This window comes from Myotis lucifugus, unplaced genomic scaffold, assembly GCF_000147115.1.
Source record: "Myotis lucifugus unplaced genomic scaffold, Myoluc2.0 scaffold_68, whole genome shotgun sequence".
Classification (NCBI taxonomy): domain Eukaryota; kingdom Metazoa; phylum Chordata; class Mammalia; order Chiroptera; family Vespertilionidae; genus Myotis; species Myotis lucifugus.
The window spans coordinates 3,830,725-3,850,492 of NW_005871116.1; the positions used below are offsets into that span (position 1 = coordinate 3,830,725).

At 39.1% G+C, this 19,768-nt stretch overlaps 1 protein-coding gene across 9 annotated transcripts in view; it reads right to left on the reverse strand.

The window, feature by feature from the left end:
- DAB2 (DAB2, clathrin adaptor protein) overlaps positions 1-19,768 on the reverse strand; it is a 47,245-nt gene that overhangs the window by 12,272 nt on the left and 15,205 nt on the right. For 6 of the 9 annotated variants that reach the window (XM_023755032.1, XM_006090138.3, XM_023755033.1 and 3 more), the window contains 8 exons: positions 8,689-8,881; positions 7,712-7,851; positions 6,956-7,054; positions 6,290-6,421; positions 5,369-5,449; positions 4,890-4,916; positions 4,601-4,654; positions 3,930-3,992 (listed from right to left, as the gene is read on the reverse strand). In XM_023755032.1, the coding sequence (XP_023610800.1) occupies positions 3,930-3,992; positions 4,601-4,654; positions 4,890-4,916; positions 5,369-5,449; positions 6,290-6,421; positions 6,956-7,054; positions 7,712-7,851; positions 8,689-8,779 (687 nt within the window). In that variant the 5' untranslated portion in view covers positions 8,780-8,881. Of the gene's footprint in view, positions 1-3,929; positions 3,993-4,600; positions 4,655-4,889; positions 4,917-5,368; positions 5,450-6,289; positions 6,422-6,955; positions 7,055-7,711; positions 7,852-8,688; positions 8,882-19,768 lie in introns of those variants that run through there. The other 3 variants (XM_023755034.1, XM_023755029.1, XM_023755028.1) reach the window with 3 other exon arrangements.

The window sequence follows — 19,768 nt, forward strand, 5'->3', positions numbered from 1 at the left end:
TGCAGACCGAAGGGTCTCAGGTTTGATTCCAGTCAAGGGCACATGCCTGGGTTGCAGGCTCGGTTCAACATACATGAGGCAGCCAATCAATAATTCCCTCTCATAATTGATGTTTCTATCTCTCTCTTCCTCTCCCTTCCTCTCTGAAATCAATAAAAATATATTTTAAAAAAATATAGCTTAAGAGTTGCCTGTGTTATAACAGTAATCTCATCTACCTAGAGGATAAATTCAACTAATCTTTGTCTTTAATTTATATATAATCTAGTCTGATTTATGTATAAGGTGGAGATGTGGGTTTAAGAGTTAATTTGAAAGACATACCAAATTTGTAACTCTACAAATTTTATTCCTTATCAGTTTCTGGCATGTTAATTATCTGGGTTCTCAGTTGTTAGGTAAGACATCCTTCTTAGCATAAGAGCAGCCAATTGGGTCAATCTGCCATGTCTTTATCACTAGTTAGGAGCCACCCTGGGACTGAGCTGTCACACTGACAGACCTTCCTCCTAACTGACTTTGGTCCATTAATACTTCACTATGCTGACCACAGAGGAATATAAACCATAAACACCTTTGAAATGGAAGTTGGAATTCTAGCATTGCCCTGAACAGATCACTAAACATTATGATCCTTGAGACAAAAACAACCGTCAGGGAATATAAAATTCTCAAAAAGAAAAAGGAGGCCTGAGGAGGCAGACCTCTTTTGTTTTACGGGAATGAATACATTTCTAGAAAGTTTAGACCCCAGATCAGACCTAATTAGTACTCTATCTTTTGGCTTTCTTTACTGTTAGGTATAAACCACAATGCTTAAAAACCAGCTTTTCTTTTTATAACCAGAAGAATTTGTCAGAAGAAAGAGCTTGTCATTAAAATTTTCTTTTAATCAAAGAAACAGAATGGAAGATTTCTTAATGTAGGGATCTTTAACAATCAAAAGGTAGGAAAAGGTACTACAAAAGCTTGTGATTTCAGTATTTATTAATTTATTAGGAGCCACCTCTGGTTAGAACAGTTGGGTATTCACAGCTGGCAGAGTTCTCCTTTGCAAATACTTCAGAAGAAGTTCTTAGGACACCAAACAGGAGCCCCAGTGTTAGACTTCGGAATAGTCGGCCTATAAGTGAAATGTATAAGGCTTCCTCAGCTCAGGTCTGTTGCTAATCGGAATACAAGGGGACATATGCAATACTTTCAATAAAGATAATTAAAAAAAAAAAGATTGAGTCTAGTTCATAGACTATAATTAAGAGAGGCAAGACTCCTCATCCACCTCCTAGGTCAGAGCTTGATGCATTTTTCCTTGGATGTCAATACTGCATCCACACGGCCATCGTTGGAGGGCCAGAGAGACAAGCACTAGTGATAGGAGAGGGAAATGCAGTCCCTGCTCTTAGGGAGCTCCAGCAAGAGGGGCAGCAGGCAACCAAGTGGTGTCTGTCCAGAGACGAAGTCTTAACTACTGAACTCCATAGCCTGGCTCTCCTCTAGGCAGCTATGCCACCTAAACATCTCACTGCCAAATCCTGGACTTCCCTACCCGAAGCTTTCGGTGTCTTTCTGTATTAAAATAAGCTTCGTTAGCCAGACCTTCAAACTGACCCACAAGCGGGGGGGGGGGGGGAATCCAGTTTACATTTAGCCTAACTACTCTATTTTCCTACACATTTAAAAGACCCAGTTCAAGTTCAGATCATTTATAAAGCCTCTTCCCATGGATCCTCTATTTCAGCTTCACCTGTGCCCTTTCCGCATCTTACTTCCACAACACTGTGCCCTGGCCCATCCCTGCACCAGTTTTAACCTCCTTGAAGGTGGACCGTACCTTATGTTCTTCTCATAATAACTCTGAATGATCAACATTCTCATTAGAGCATGTCTTTTTTTTTCTTTTTCTTTTTTCTTTTTTTAGATCAGTATGGATGAATATTGTTCAAGTGGTTTTCCAATAAAAATTACATTCTGAGTATGCTACTTAGTTTGCAACATGAGCTTTATTTGTAACGCATAAAACTATCCTGTATAAATGTTGGAGGAGGGACAGGGCCTAACTAATAAAGTTTAGATAATTGAGATTTATCCTCTCTTCATCTCTTCCAAAGCAACTACTGTAAGATTTGAATCTTTTAAAACATGCTGGTTTTATCAAGTAAAGATAAGTTTATTTTGTGACCTATGAATATAAAGTCAATCTGCAAGAATGCGCTGGCAAAGTCTGACCAGCTCATAATTAATGCTGTTGGAATTCTCTTACTTATTAGATACCATCTACTTTGATGGCATTTATTTCTTTAATGTATTATTAGTTATTGATACACCAAAAATTCGTAAAATGTATGAAGTCTAATATCAACGAGACTCAGGCTTACTCAAGCTGTTTTCTATTTCCTTTTTCCTAACTTTCCAGAAGGCTACAGAAGCAGACGAAGCCGTCAGTGCTTCCTTGCCTACCCCATGGAAACTGCTTCAGAGCTTGAGAGTTCTGATCTCTTTCAATAAACTTGTTTGAATGCCAGTTACACTTGGAAAGCATGCTTTTCAGACATCGATTTCAGAGCTGGCATGGACCTTCCAGGGCTGTCTAATCCTGTATGTCAAAAAGTTTCTCCTTAGAACGGTAACAGACATTGTGAAGAATGACAGGTTCTACAAGCAAGTGAGTTAGGACACACTGCTTTAAAGAACAGTGAACAGGCTTCTCTGTGGTGGCTTTGAGGCCTCTATAATGCAGTTATACAGTGTGAATCTCATAGGCTTAGGGGCTGGGAAGGGGGTATCCAGCCCCTGCTCCTTCTCACCTCCAGAGCTTCAGCATTTTATGTGAAGCTTCATGGACCTGGCATTCTCTGCAATACTCTGGGCCAGTGAGACTCACCCAGTCTCTGGTCTGCTGTGGTTTTATTTCCAGTGACCTTCTTGGCCAGACAGGCTTGCTTAATAATTCCCTGATGTCAGAGACCCCTAGACAGACAATGATGCTCTTTTGTCTGGTTGTTGCCTTCTCGTCTTTTATGTTCAAGCCTGGAAATTCACTCAGCACTATTAGCTGACCCTCTAAAGCCAGGTAAATACCTTATAATTAATATCCACTAATAAGCTTTTTAATTGGTTTTAATGTTGGTCTCCTCCTTTTTAATTGGCTTTAACGATGTCATTGACATTGTGCATCTCATTGCTGTGCCCGGCAAGTAGCAGGTAGTCAAGAAACGATTAAATAAATAACAGAAGTTGTAAAAAGCCATTCAAAATTACATGGGTAATTTCACTGGAGGCCTGTTTTGGAAAGTCTGAGACTTGGGTTTTGGTGCTGAATTTGAACCTCTTTCTTTGGTAAATTTTTTTTCTTCCAGAATTACCATTTTCTTATCTGTAAAGGAAAATGTCATTCTAGTCTTGATATTAAGAAGATGTGATACACTCTAATATCCTGTAAAAAATGAGAAACTTTTGTTTTTTGAAACAAGGACAAGTCTTGGTTAAACATAACGGAGCTTCTGTTTTAAATCTTGCTTCACACCAAGCTTATGCTAACTCACAAAGGAAGAATAAAAAATAAATGGAGCAGCCAGGAGGTTTTACAATTAATCATTTAACAAACATACTTCCTTCAAGTAGGCTTATGCCAAGAATTATTATTCAACTCCTCCTTCTGATCCTAAGTAATACCAAGAAGGACTACATTGCCTGACCTATGGCTCAGATTTAATCTCCAAGCAATATTAAGTATCTGAATTAGTCCTGATAGGCGCCCATGGTGACTTAAGATGCAAATTTGTTCTAGCAGCCATTTACACTTTATGCAGAAAAAAATCAGCTGCCATGTTCCAAGTTTCAATAAAGATGCTCAAGATTTCTGGTTAATTGCCAATTTGAGTCATAGATGTCATTTCCATTACATTGCAAATTTAAAAACAGACACTTACTGTTGGACTATTTAGGTCAGGAGGTGTAGACATGTCCCCAAACAAATCCATCCGGTCAACAGCCTTAAAAAAGTATTTGGATTAGATTCAGATGTGTCTACTCAAAAAGATTATTTTGAATATTGTCCTAATTGTTTCCTAAACAGACGTTTAGGAAAATAGCCGTCACAATTGAATTTTCATTTAACCAATACAGATTTGATATTGGGTGATTTAGGTCAGGAAGTGTAGACAGGTACCCAAACAAATCCATCTGGTCCAAACTCTTTAAAAAGTATTCGAGCCCCAGCTGGTTTGGCTCAGTGGATAGAGCATGGGCCTGCATACTGAAGGGTTCCAGGTTTGATTCCAGTCAAGGGCACATGCCTGGGTTTCAGGCTTGATCCCCAGTGGGGGCGAAGGGGCATGCAGAGGGCAGCCAATCAATGATTCTTTCTCATCATTGATGTTTCTATCTCTCCCCCTCTCCCTTCCTCTCTGAAATCAATAAAAAAAAGTATTTGGATTAGATTTAGATGTCTTTACTAAAAAGATTGCTTTTTATATTAACATCAATGTTAGGGAAATAGTTGTTGCAATTGGATTTTCATACAGATTCTGTCTTTGCAACATCTACAGGAAGTAAAACCCACATTCCGATAAGCAAGAATCATAAATGGTCACATACATACCAATTTCAGTTTGTTAGCTTGGTCATCAAGAGTCATTAGGGCCTCGCTTCCATTCTGAAAAGATGGCAAATATTTAAGGGCTTAGTTGGCAAGTTTTAATTTCCTAGTGTGTTGGCTTGCTCAGCGGTGATAATTTTGGTCCTGATCATTCAACCATACGTCTCCCATGACCAGAAGGGTCATGAACACAGAGCAATAAGCCAGAAGGGGAGCATGCTGGGCAGGGAGCAAACAAGGGCTTAATCACGTCATATATCACAATTCACAAGGAGAGAAGATGCAGTTTTACCTCGACTGCGTTGTTGGCTTCTTCCATCTAAAAAGAAAGACATAAATTCAGTGATCTAGTAATTATAGTTAAAATGAGTTAAATAAAAGGACAAATATACCTATCAGTTCACAGGCATAAGCAAAAGAGACTCTTGCATATTATCTCTGCTCTACAGTCCCCTCCCCTTCTCACATTAATACTGGATTTGAACAGAGTTACTGGCCTTAAACTTGGTAATCCTGTATAGTCTTTAGAATCGATGTGAAGCTTGTAGGGAGAAAAGACCAGAGTCAGGGACTAGAAATAAGTGCTTAATGATAACTCCCATCCATTGCCCTGCTATTTGGGAAGAAGAGACAATACATTTCTCTACTTCTCATACTTTGGAGATCTACATAGAAGCCAATTCTCCAGGCAGGCCATATGTTTACATAATGTTCACATATGGTCCTAATACTGTCTTAAGTTTAATAGAACCTGTATTGGGTAGCACTTGCCTTTTTCTTTTCTTCTTCCTTTTTCTTCACGTTATAGATAACTTGAAAAAGGTCTTTAAGATCAATGACTAATGGCTCAGCCTGAAGCAAGAGAAAACATCTTTATCAGTATTTTAATCTTACTATTTTCTTCCCTTTGTCTCCCATCAGTTCTGATTTAGTACCCTCCCCCCCCGCCCCTTTCTCTTAAAGCTCCTTACTACGTTCCCCTGTTTTATGGGGAATAACCCCTACTCCCATCCCCACCCCCAGATACATAAAAGACAGCAGGGTTAATAAGTACTTAGACCAAACAAGAAACACCATGATAATTTTCCAAGTCCCTCTGCATTTCCAGGAATAATTTGCTATTATTCTATAATCAGCATTCACCTTATAAGAATACTCATTCCAACAATCCTTGTACCACATGCTCCATGGGAATCAATGACATTTCAAAAATGATTCCTTAGACCAGTTGTTCTCAACCTTCCTAATGCCGCGACCCTTTAATACAGTTCCTCATGTTGTGGTGACCCCCAACCATAAAATTATTTTCGTTGCTACTTCATAACTATAATTTTGCTACTGTTATGAATCGTAATGTAAATATCTGATATGCAGGATGTATTTTCATTGTTACAAATTGAACATAAATAAAGCATAGTGATTAATCACAAAAACAATATGCAATTATATATGTGTTTTCCGATGGTCTTAGACAACCACTATGAAAGGGTCGTTCGACCCCCAAAGGGGTCGCAACCCACAGGTTGAGAACTGCTGCCTTAGACCAATAAACATAGTTATCCTTTGAATCATTGTTTATTCCTCCCCCTATCTCCAGTTGTTTCTAGAAAGCTCTCTAGTTGAGTGATAGACACTCCTGTGTTCCACTGAGGACAAGTCCCCTCCAGGAATACCTCAGGGCTTAGCACTTACCTGCTGCCCTGTTTTTATGGCAAAAAACTGATGCTGGCCTTCTGCTCCACACACATAACCAAATGCCCGGTTGTCTGTCACATCACGGGCGATGAAAGAGATCTTATTTACTGGATGTTCGTGCTCTATCACCTGAAAAAGGACAAACACATGATTTACTGGGAAAATTAGCATCTATCTGTAGGCTAGCGCAGCTAAGCATCAGATATATGCAGAGGCTGAATCAACCACTGAGCCACATTGGACAGGCTATTCTTGTATTATTATTTATTAGTTATTTATTATTAATACAATACAACTGAAAACTTACTTTTCTCTACCCCTATATATTAAAATGAGACCCATGCATAGACCTACAATAGCATCACAAACCAAAGGTTAGGATTAATCTAGTTCTTGTACCTGGGGTCGAAAAGAATACCCAAGTGATACTATAGCATACCCATGTTTATAGACTTGACACATCTATTAGAGGAAATAAATTTCAAGATAAAGTGACTTAACTCTTCACCCCTACCCTGTTTCCTGCCTTTACATCTGAAGAAGTGATATACACTATTTTTTTTTTCCTACAGAATTTTGAAAAGGAAAAAGGGGAGTTAAAACTTAGTTGCAAATTGTCAAATTCAGGTGGTCAGAAAAGTGTCAGTGAAAGTGGATTCTTACCCCAGTTTTCTCATCAATAATTTTGATCCCAGAAAGGGAAATGTTGACCCAGATCCTTTGTTTGTGTTGTCCCTGAGACCGACCAGCCGCCGCCATGCCCTGATGAGGTTGGGAAAACAAGAAAACTTAGTTAAAACCACCCTACGATGCTTCTGATACTAAAACTTAAAAGGCAGCTTTGTTTTCAGCTTAATTTACCATCTGTGAAAGGCCTAAGCACCTTGCATAAGAGAGAGCAAGAAGGAATAGAAGGTGTTGAGCCAGGACATCACTAGTTAGTTCTGTGAACTTGGACAAGTCATTTTAATTCTTTTGATCTCAGAACAGTCACTGGTAAAGACAAGAAAAATGTACTAGAAGTTTTTCAAAGGTGTTACTTCTAGGCCTTGTCTTACTTAACAAGTATTATCTAATTAGTTTCACATAGTGACAGTGCTGGAATTCAAAAATTCAGAAAATCAAAGGGCTAACACTAAGGAACACCAGTTTCCAGGTAGAGTCCTGACTTTTACCTGAAGACTTCCACGGTTGAAACAAAGCAAAAGGCATGTCGAGTCCTGCTACACTAGAACAACACTCAGAATATGCAAACAATCTCATGGCTACTCATCAAATGAGGTGCCACTGGATCGATTATGTGATTGGAAAGTTTTCCTCTTGAATAATTGAGATACAGGTAAATACAAACTTCTCATCTAATTCCTTCTGTTGGCCATTTGCCGAAGACAGAGACAAAGCATGCTTTCTGCCTTTTACCTTTAGTTTCATCATAGAATCTTGGCTCATTTTATCTCCTCTCGCATCTGGCACATCATCAATGCCAATTAGCTTGGCCTTGTATTTTACACCATCACCTTTGAATCTGGCCAAAAGATACTCATCCGTCTTTTCTGAGCCTGAGAAAAGAAAGGAATATAGGATAAAGTTTATAAATGTATTTAAATATCAGCCCTATGTATCATCAAATATGTTCCAGAATCTACAAATCAGAGTAGTATAAATCTTGCTTATACTATGATTGACTAAGTGTGCAATATTCTATCCTTATTCTCACTTCCTTTGAGTAAAACCATGCTCTTTAATACTGTATAAGATGTTGGGATGGAAAGAAAATAAACTCTTAAAGGTGCAAAATGGACTGAATTATGGGAAACTTATGGAACTATGTGAGGTGGGACCTGGGGATATTCATTATAATTTAAAAATACTTTTTAAAAAAATATAAGGAGAATAAAAAAAAATAAGGCACCACACAATAACTTCTTTTGCTTCTCTTAAAAGGCCTGTGTGGTCTCATTTCCATTGCTAAAGTGTAGAAGTGAAAAGCAAGCCAGTCATGGAATATTTTCAAGCTACGAATGATTAAGACTCTGGCACTTTGTAGTGGTACTTCAGGTGAAGAACAAGGGACTATAAAACAAAGATCTTTCATTTTTAAAAACAGCATGGTAAATAGGTTACTGAGAGATAACCATATAATAATTGATAGTTGATTTATCAACTGAACAAGATGGCATGAGAGCTGCCTGGCAAGAACTGGGGCAGTCGCAGGATTCAGAGACACGTCTTGTATATGGAGTGAACCAAACTCCAACTCTCCTGCTCAGGACTGGAGACCAGGCTCAGGTTGAAGCCAGGGCAGGGTCAGCTCTTACTTTACCCTGAACTTCTCATTTCTTCAGAGGTAACCACCACAAGCTCCCCTTATTGGCCTCAAGAGGATTTCTCCATACCTTTCTTCTTCTCCTTCTTCGACGGTGCTTTTGGTGCGGCCTGTTGGTCAGGCTGACCATTAGATGTACTGGTTTCTACTTCGTTAGACATGGCAAGAAGGCAGACAGCAAACTCCAGCACCAGCAGACACTTAGTGACACCAGGTGCTCCCTGATGGCGAGGTCTCAAAAGAACATAACCGACTGCAGACACCTGTAGGCAGAGTTTAGAGGCGTAATGAGATTATAACACAGCAGACCCAGACTTTATGCCATAACGGGCCTACCACTAGCGATTCTCGAGCGCAGTTCTTCAGACTCATTTTGTTCTTTCTCCTCTATTAGACTGAACTCTGAAAGCAGGGGAGTGGGTAGGAGTGTTTCCTTTGAGGTTTCCAAAATGGAAAGAAGGTGTTTACCAGATTTTTATTTAGTCAATTGGTATCTGGTAACATTTAATGATTATCTAGCTAAGTAGCTTGTGTTGGATCTTTGGCATAAAAATCTAGTATGAAAGATAGGGATCAAAATGTGTCACACACAGAAAAATAAGGCTTCATAGCAAAATAGAAATAAATGGAATGCTGAGCTTGAGAAATGGCAACTGGCATTTGAAAGTGAGTATTATAAATCCTGGTCCTCAAAAAATTCTTTAACTATAAAGGCAGTGTCAAGAGTAGAGCTATATATTTTATTTATTCATATTAATATTTTTTAAAATGTTAGGATTCTGCATATAACCTCCAGTGCTGTCTATAAGCACTATACTTTAAAAGACACCCACTTTTGACATTAACCCTTACACGTATCAGGGAGAGGATTAATTTATGGGGTGTCTGTTGTGTAATTACTTCATTGCGTGTGAATACTTTTATGCTATTATTTAGCATTATGCTATTATCCTCAACATGGTTGTGGTATATGCTCTCATAAAGCTCCCACATGTATCACAGTAGGTAAAACAGAAAAATGCAGAGTCACTGTAAACACTAATAGAAGTGAACTAATGTTTCAAAAGGTTCTTTCATCCCCCAAGAATCAAAGTTTCTACACAGCTGCTGAGAGAGCTAGAGACAGGTTAACTTTCTACCTGGACTAAAGACCAAAGACAAAGAAAAGCTCCTCACAGTCTGTAATCCTGTTAAGACCACCAATGGGCTGGTGCACCCCCCAAAGCCCTCTTAATTCTATGCTTACAGCACCCATTTATTTGAGCTTTTTAATTCAAGGATCAAGTCCATCACATGGGAATATGTACTGTTTGTTATATACTTAAAGGATAAAAAGTTAAGTTTCAAGTTTTTGTTCAATGAGCTTCAACTGCCACTTACTTGCTTCATGAATGTTAACATGTTCTCCTGAAGGTCAGTACTTAATCTCTCCTCCATGAGTTTTTATATTTATTTTATTTTATTTTATTTTATCTTTTAAATCCTCACCTGAGGATATTTTTCCATTGATTTTTAGAGAGAGTGGAAGAGACAGAGAAAGACAGAGAGAAACATTGATGTGAGAGAAACACATCGACTGGTTGCCTCCTGCACATGCCCTGACCAAGGACTGGGACAGGGAGGAGCCTGCAACCGAGGTATGTGCCCTTGACCAGAATCAAACCTGGAACCCTTTGGTCCACAGGCCAATGCTCTATCCACTGAGCCAAATCAGCTAGGGCTCCCATAAGTTTTTAAATAGTCCTTGTAGTCTTAATAGTCTTTGAAAGCAAATACATAGATAAATACATAAATCTATGTATAGTAATGTTATCTGAGTTATTTCATTTGGAGATTTAGTTGTTAGTTTTGCTCAAAGACACCTGGATAGTAGGGAGCCATAGAGAAGTCTCTGCACTTGGATGTCATACAGAGTAGAGAGTTCAAAACTCTTTTCTTTCTTTCTTTTTAAAGAATTTATATACTTTTATTGATTTCAGAGAGGAAGGGAGAGAGAGGGAGAGATAGAAACAATAATGATGAGAGAGAACCACTAATTGGCTGCCTCCTGCAGGACCCACACTGGGGAATGAGCCCCCCAATCTGGGTATGTGCCATGACTGGGAATCGAACGGTGACCTCCTGGTTCACAGGTCTATCCTCAACCACTGAGCCATGTTGGCCAGGCCAAAGCTCTTTTTACTCAAGACATCTTTGGGGGCCAAACACTATTTGCCTTTTACCTGTATTAACTCCAAAATTTACAATAATCCTGAGTATTAGGATACAGTGTGATTTCACCTTTCCTAAGGGAAAGCCAAGTCTCAGAGGTTATAACTTACACAGATGCAAATACTAGAACCTGGGTCTAGCCCAGGCTGTCTGGCTCCAAGCCAGGGTTCATCAGATGTGACAGTGATGAATCTCATCCGAGAAATCTCATAATAGCTACAGAGATGCTGTTATACACCTGCTGTGGCTGCCAAAACATATGTCCAGTTCTAACACTTTCCAAACTAAGGCATAGCTTAAAAAATAAGTCTAGATTGCATTGAGCTATTGGGTCTGTTTTAAGCTCTAGTAAGGTCAAAGATCTTATATAAGGGGGAACAAGTGGATATAGGACAACTAGAATGTATAGTCTTCTCATTCATTAGGTTCCCTGGGACCCTTCTGACCACAAGCACAACATTAATCAGAAGACATACACAATGAATGTTAGCACAAGGTAGGGGTCACAAATTAAAGCTCAACACATATGCAAAGGGTTACCTGGACAGCTCCCCATCTAAACCTAGCTGGTTCTAATTTTTAGGGACAGGCTGCTTCTTTCATTAGAAGCTTGAGCAGAGAAATAAGAAAATACACCTGGAACCAAACGAGGATCTAAAGTTATTGTATATTCTTGACTCCTTCTTAAGGCCAACATAGAACAAATTTGTAAATGAAACTTTGCTAAGTCAATAAAATTTGCTTCCATTTGAGAAAAGATATCTAACTTGGATTTTGGGCTTTACAAACCTCCCTGAAAGAATGTGAAGACTTCCCCTTTCCATGGCATAAGAATCAGATGACTGGGAGAGATTTGGGAGCTTGCAACATCTTTTCTGAGAAGGCTCTGAGAAATGTAAACCAGAACACTGCGTGAGTCATCTGAAGACAACTATGTCCTTTGCACTAAAAAATAAAATAAAAACATGAAAAAATCTGCTAATCTGCTATAATTTGTTTAGCCCTTAAAGTTATGCATGCAAGACATCCAGTATTTAGAACCCTGGAATGCTCGGCATAAGAACACATTTGTGTAGAGGCAAACTTGGCTGGTACCTTCTTATTCTTGCTTATCTTTTCCATCAGTAGGAATATATTGGTATCAACAATGATACTAATTAATAATTCCAGGATTCTAAAGCAATATCTTGACACCAATTTACCACCTTCTGCCCAGTCTACCTTCTAGCCCTAATTATACAGAGCAGAGAAGAAATTGCTTAGTCAGCCTCAAAATGCTGGTAAAGGAGTAACTTGAATTAAGGACTTATTGAAATGTAGGCCCATTCCACAAATGGTAGAGAATCTATTTTTAATGTTAAGGGGAACGAGACAAACACCTAACCTACCAAGCACTTAAAACATTTATCCTGACAGCTCCATGAAATAGAATGTGTCTCTGCTTTATGAATAATGAAATGGACTCGGTAACACAAGATTATTTGCTAGAAAGTCTCTGAGCTCAAAACTGAACATGATCTATGTCCCTGTTTCTACTATATATGCTGCTACTCTTTATTTTTTTTTAAAGCTCATTGATTTTAACCCGTATTTTATAAGCTGCTTTCAAAGTCATAATCCCATTGACTTTAATATATCAGTAAATTTTCCAGGAAGAGCCACATAAATAGACACAGGGGAGTTAAGGAGAGTCAAGAACAGAGCAACATAAACATCTTTACCAAGAGCATCCAGTACTTTGTACCAGTCACAAAATGTATTTCCTTGTCCTTTAGAACTTCATGCCTGTCTCAGCTGAGGTACTGCATTAGGGCATGTGAAATATTAACCTCCCAGGCAGATCTCAGGGTCCAAGAGGGCAGCGAACAGTTTTCACCACTATTTTCAAAGCAGCCTTTTGAGAATGAGGACGGTTGCCAGAAATGAGGCAGTGAAGTTAGGCTGTTTCTGAAACTTGATGTAACTCCTTTCTCCCTTAGCTGCTTAGATGACCATGCTTTTAGGAAGGCTTACTCTACCTGCAAAAGCCACGCTGAGCAGACAGGAAGATTTGTGCAGCCTCTTTAATTGGGGAGGTGAGACTACGTAAATGCACACCGAAAAGGAGTCCTTAACAGATCTGCTTGCAAATGCTGACACAGCTGTAGGGGCCTCAGTAACAAAACATGCCTGAGTCAAGGAGGTATACACAAGTTAGGCATTTACAGAGAGCACATATCGTTGCTTTTAACCCTTGGAAGGGATGCTACGGGACTGAGCGGACACTAAGAGCCCTGAACCAAGAAGCTGTTCCCTATATTTGGAACCAAGTCTGACCAGATTTACGAGTTCCCTCTACAGTTCATTGTGAGCAGAGGTGAGATTGCATAGCAGCTAAGAGTTCAGGCTTGGGAATCTTAGATAACTTCACCGTCGTTTAGCTCTGTGGCTGAGACAACTTAACTAATATTTATTTCTTCACCTGTAATGGGAATATAGTGTGCAGAATTGTTATGAGAAATCAATAAGAACTTATGTAGAGACCTCAGTGCCTTGCATGTATATGGACAGTGCTTAACAAATGGCAGCTGTGATTAAATCAAAGTTAGGCTTCATAGACACTATGTGTTGTGCAATCTTATATTGCATCCAACATTGCTTTCCACAGCAAGTGTTTAAATAGTTGCAGAACAACTGGGACCAATAAGTAAACAGCTAGTCAATAGAAACATGGAGGAATATAGTGTTTTAATTAGTAAGGCCCAGGTGAAAAAGTGAGAGGGTTTGCCAATATTGGAGTCACCTTCTGTTCAACTCTGGCTTCTGAGCCGACAGAGGGCAGGTTCTGATGGCAGGACTGTGGGAACAAAAATCTATTCTACGTTATCCAGAGATGTCTGTTCTAATGGATCCTGAGTCAACTCTAAGTCTACATCGTTACTACTGGCAGTTTAGAAGGTCTAACTCAGAGCACTTGGGGAAATTTTACTGGAGAGCTCTCAAACTGTCAAGGTCTATGCCACCCCAAAGCGATTAAACCAGAATCTCTGGAGAAGGGACTCAGGCATCAATATATTGTAAAGAGTCCCAGATGATTCCAATGTACTGACAAGTGTGAGGTCCAATGGTTTACTCCCACAATCCTTTGTCCATTAAAAGAAACAGCAAGTGGGTTAGACTATTGAGCTGGAAGAAACTCGGGGAATATTTGGTCATACCCTTTCATTATAAAGGTTAGGAAACTGAGGACAAGAAAGAGTGTATAATTTGTCTAATGGTTACATAGCTGATTGTGGATAGAGTTGGTGCCAAGAGAAATCTAGGTCTTAACATGAGACTCTACTGTTTATTCCTAGATATTATGTGTGTCGGTTTTTTAAAAACTATATTTTAAGAAGGCTGTACAAAGCCCATTATATATAGAGATTGAACTGCCATTTAGTAGATATACCAAGCAAAGAACAAGAAAATAGCTTAGCAGAATAGTTTGAAATGGAATTTCACAGATGTTTTCTGAACCAAAACAGAAAAAGGATTTTATGGGTCTAATTATACATCGTTGCTGAATTCTTTCTTGCCTAGGTCGCTGGAGTCCTACTTGGTCAAAATGGCTCATTAATGTTGATTTGGCTGCGGGGAAGAAAGTATTTGGCTAGGTTTGAGACGCAACTCGCAGATCAAAGAATTCAAGTTTATTTCAGTACATTCTCTACTATTCAGTGCTTGGCCTTTTAGGGTTTGTTTGTTTGGTTTTTTTAAAGCATGATAGGAAGTTTGAGTTCTTATGTTGGCATAAGTTCTTATTCTTGAGTCATTATGACCTCTCCTAATTTTGTACTCACCCCCACCCATTTTGTTTTTAAAGTAAGTTTTTATTAAGAATGGCTCCTAGTAGGCCTACGAATAGTCATCATAATAAAGAGTGTTTGGGAGACTTTAAGCTTTATAAATGAGCTTAATGCAATCCAAATGAAAGTCCATTCTCTAGACTGGGCTTAGCAACCAATTCACTAGAAATGTCTAAACATTGTTCACAAGTTGAACTGACGTATTAAGTTTATGATCAACTCTATAATGGTATCACTCAGTTATTTCAGTACAATGATAACTTTGAACACTTAACTCTAGGGTTAGAATTAGTAGAAAGTATAAATTCATAATGAGAGTTTAATCCAGTATTTTGGAAAACTGGGGCACAGATAATATACTTGTATGAACAAAGGCATGCAGAGGGGATTGAATCTAGAATCCTCCCTATACTTATTCAGACCCTATAAAAGGGAGCAGTGTTGGAATATCCCTGAGGTCCTTTGACCATGTGGAATTTTTTGTGAATATGGACACATGAGGCTTGTGGTTAGATTAACTAAAATTAGAGCGTCTACCCATCTCAACTTTAATACTACAGTCAATCCGTTATTCTATCCCAGTTCTCGAGTGTGACCTCTTCCAGCTTAGACTAAACAGAACAGGAAAACTGAAATTCAACTTTATCTTTTAAGTCACTTCAACAAAAGGAAGGAAGCGACACTGAAGTTTTGGAGGTTTCCATCATTGCTTTACATTGCTGGCACTGGATCGTTTGAGCTATGTTCTGTCATGGTTTCCCTGACACCAGGGACCATCTGGACCTGGATCACCAGGCTCTGGTATATGTGCTCTGTGTATCTCAAGTGAGCTGGGCAGGACAATAAAGTGGGCATAACTTGACATGGAAAAGGGAATGGGGGATTTCTAGTCTAGTGTATAGTATCACCAGAATCACCAGAGGTCTGCATCTGGGTGTTATTGGTTCCTGATCCTCCTAATGATAAAATATTTGCTTTCTTATCTATTATTGTCTCTTTTGTACGTGTCATGTGGGAAAGAGATCGGCAACATAATGACTGCATCCTTGAGCTCAAGGTCATAATATAAGTACATGTTCATCAGCCAGTCCTCTTTTAATTAGATAGATATTGAGTCACCTGTGGAAGCAGCCATGAGTGATTCTCATTAATTCTGAGGAAGGGCTATTAGGAGTCCACTGCTTTGGGAGAAAGGATAATATGGCTTTTGGGGGGTGAGAGGGATTTGAAAAAGCTACCCTTCCCCATATACCTTGGGCTTTAGGCTCAAAGGTAGTTGGCAATCTGGTGGGTAAGTTTGTATAGCAAGCTGAGCCATTTATGGGAAATGGACAATGGACTGAAGTGGTCCGACACAGGGTGAGGGGTGCAGGAGAGGGGAAAGTCCTTATGGTTAGAGAATGGGTAGAAGGTAAAATGTCTAGACTAAAATCCTAGGCTCAGATGCCAGGGTTCCCATCTCACCCAGAAGATACCTTGGCACTTGGACAGGCCTCAAGTGGCTGGTGGGTGGTATGTATGAGACACTGAAAGAGCTGTGTGACAAGAGGGCCTATAGGGCCATGGCAGGACTCTGCTGAACATTCTCCCCTCCCAGACCCCACTGCAGGACCAGTGACACAGCGGCTGTTTCAGTCATCAGAGCACTTGCTTTAGTGGACAACATCATCATGTTTTAATGGTAGCACACCAGTCTACACTGGGTTGCTGCCATGGGCTGGGGATACCCCATGCTACAGTGACAAGGACAGAGGGGGACCTCACATGGTTTGGTATGTCTAGTTATGAAATGACAGTAACCAGGAAGTATACCAAAAGAGTATGAAAAAGGAAGAAGATTTCAAAAAGCTACAATGTGCATAGATAACTGGGTTGAGCGCCTGGAAATTAAAGGTTGAATTTAGAAGAACTCTATTTTGTACAACTAGATGGCATAGGATACTATATTTCATTCTGCTTCCCTTGCATCCTAAATCCAAGGGAAGAGAGAGTTCTAAAGAATGAGAAATTTACATAAACAATTTTAGGGTTTTAAATGTTTTTTTAAAATGGTACTACTACCATGGAGCCTCTAGAAATTTTCTATTGCGAGGCCTTTGGGCCAGTGATTTGAGGAGAAGCATTATGAAACTGGTATAAAAATACAGTAAACACATGACTTTTTGAATTGGGCATCTAAATGTACAATGGATAGTATGCTTGATACTTGCAGAAAAGATAGTAAAAAAGCTGAGAAGTCAAGGTGAGGGAAAATAACCATCAGTGTACCCTTGATTCCTAGGTAAATACAGTGACACAATTCATATTCTTTTTAATAATTCTCCTATCAATGTATTATTACCCAAATTGACCTGCAAATATCTCATTGTTTTCATGTCTATCCTTTCTCAGTTAGGGTAGATAATTCTATCAAAATTAAATCCTCTACCTGGTTCTGAGCTAGATATTAAAGAATTCATATAAATGGGTCTAAGGAGTTTGTTTCTTAGAACACACAACATCCAGTTGTGCTTTCTCACTCCCAAGTGAAACGATCCCGGATGCAGTTGATACGAATGTGCAGCATATCTAGCATGTGGACACTAGGAGTCAACAGTTCATCCATCTGAGTCTCTCTGTGACGTCACCTATGATGTTTATACACATAAACCTGTTAAACAGGTTTCCCTTGACTCAAGTGCATTGCAATAGTCATCTTGAAGATCTATGTGGAAGTTAGAAGAGTTTAAAAAGCATGTTATTTAGAAGCATCTGCATTTGAAACATTAAGCTATAAACACAAATAGAATTACTTTATGATATAACCACATCAGGCCACTTTAAAAGCAGGCAGGTAATCTTAAACTTGTCCTCTTCCAAAAGCCAGCGCAAGAAGCACGGCTTGATATTTGGTTTGTTCTTTAATTGATCTGGCTGAATTATATCAAATCCCACTGTGGCTTCCCTTTCAGCCAGAGCCCTACATTGATATAATTCTTCAAGCCATTGCTTGAGTATTTCTGTACCTGTTTGCAACTCCCGTTTCAGATGCATGCTGTGTTTCAAAGGGTTTAAAGAAAGAAGAATGCAGCTGCCTTGTAACATCAGCACAGAGTAGTCAAACTGAGGTGTATATAGTAATTGGCTATAGACACGGGGAATTATTTTTGTTACATGTTTGTATATAGACCAAAACCATGACAAAAGTTGTGTAGACTCTACTCAAGATCAGTTCAAGTTATCTGATTCTAAAATATTGTCTCTGGATTCTAGGTAGCCTTTGCAGTAGAATATGCCCTTTTTGTTCAATCTATCCTTAGACTTGGCATTAACCTTCCATGAGAAACTTGCCATTGTCTCACAATTCCACATCTGCCATGATCTGTTCTAGTTGGGCAAGATATCCACTGCCAACAGGGCATTTAGGCTTCATCTCCAAGAAGAATGCTGGCCCTCCTACTAACTAACCCCATTAAGAACAGTGGTTTTTTAAAGCATCGCTGTTTACTAGTATCTCGTGTGCTTGATATATATTTACTTTTAGAATGTTTCTTCATGATTTAGCTCGTTTCCCTTAGAGAAGACTGGACTGCTCTCAAGACAAAAGAAAAAGGAGTCATTTAAAAACACAAAGGGAGCCCTAACCGGTTTGGCTCAGTGGATACAGCGTCGGCCTGCAGACTCAAGGGTCCCAGGTTCGATTCCAGTCAAGGGCATGTACCTTGGTTGCAGGCACATCCCCAGTGGGGAGTGTGCAGGAGGCAGCTGATTGATGTTTCTCTCTCATCGATGTTTCTAACTCTCTATCTCTCTCCCTTCCTCTCTGTAAAAAATCAATAAAATATATTTAAAAAACAAACAAACAAAAAAACCACAAAGGGATATTTTACTTATTTTCTGAATTTTAGGTTTACAGAGAACCAGCAACCTGAAAACCAACCCTCTCCCCTCCTAATAACAGTGTTCAGGCATGCCAAACGTTAGGAAGTTTCCAGAATACTATCTAAAAGGCCAGGGGAGTTCTTCTAGAAGAAATAAGAATATAGGCGCATTTACTTACTTCTTGGTTGATACTTGCAGAAAAGATAGTAAAATGAGACAGATTAACAGATCAGAAATCCCTACATAATTTCAGGTTCTGGTATACAGGGAGAAAGGTAAATCTGCTAACTTGTTTTCTTGCTTCTTAAGGTGATGCATTAATACTACCTGAGTCTTAAACATTTAAGATCACAGGACCCAAAAACATCCTGAAATATCTAGCCTACCTGCTTTGAAACTGTGAACACAGTTGCACAAATATTCTTCAGTTGCTGCAGAGTGAGTACGGGATGGACAAAGTGGCAGAAATGCACGTATCCTTGAGCTATGTGCATTCTCCAGTTTCATAATGCTCATCATTCTCTCATCTTTTGGGAAATAGTATTGGGCCAAGTAAGTACATGGGAATCAATAAATGCATTTTTAAACCGAGGGATGGAAAAATTCTCAACAGCTGCACATCAACCGCTGCTAAATGGAGCAGATTTGGGATTTTAATTGCCACACAATTGAAACAACTACCTGGAACAATAAAGTGTTCTGATGTACTGAAATGTCTGTGTACAGTTCATTCACTGCAGAGATAAATGAGCACAGGCAGTTCCAGTTACAATAAAAACACCCTACCGCTTAATATCACACTTTTGCTTATAAAGTGTAAGTGAGACAGGTTTTGTTGCACGAATTTTAACTATAAACCCAAGTTAATACAATCAAAATTATACCTGTTGGAATCATGTAAGTCATAATTAATTGATCCTCCCGTCTACACACATGTCTAGACATCGACCTTAGAGACCATAAAGCAATCTGATCAGCAAGTTTGGAAGAATAATTTGGGGATCCTTGTATCTAGTAGAGCTTTCATGGAAATGTCACTCTTATATAATCCTCAACATTAAAACGCTACTAATCTACAGAAGCTTTCAAGAAGTCAGTTTCCATACCCCCTTTAGCAAGTCATTTAAAGGAACTTCTACAAATAAAGTTAAAATGGATGATGGTGTTTCAGAGAACTAAGGTCAGAGTTCTTAGGAAATGAAGGTGCAGCTCACTGGTCTTTCTTGTTTGTATAATCAAAGACCAGGAGGA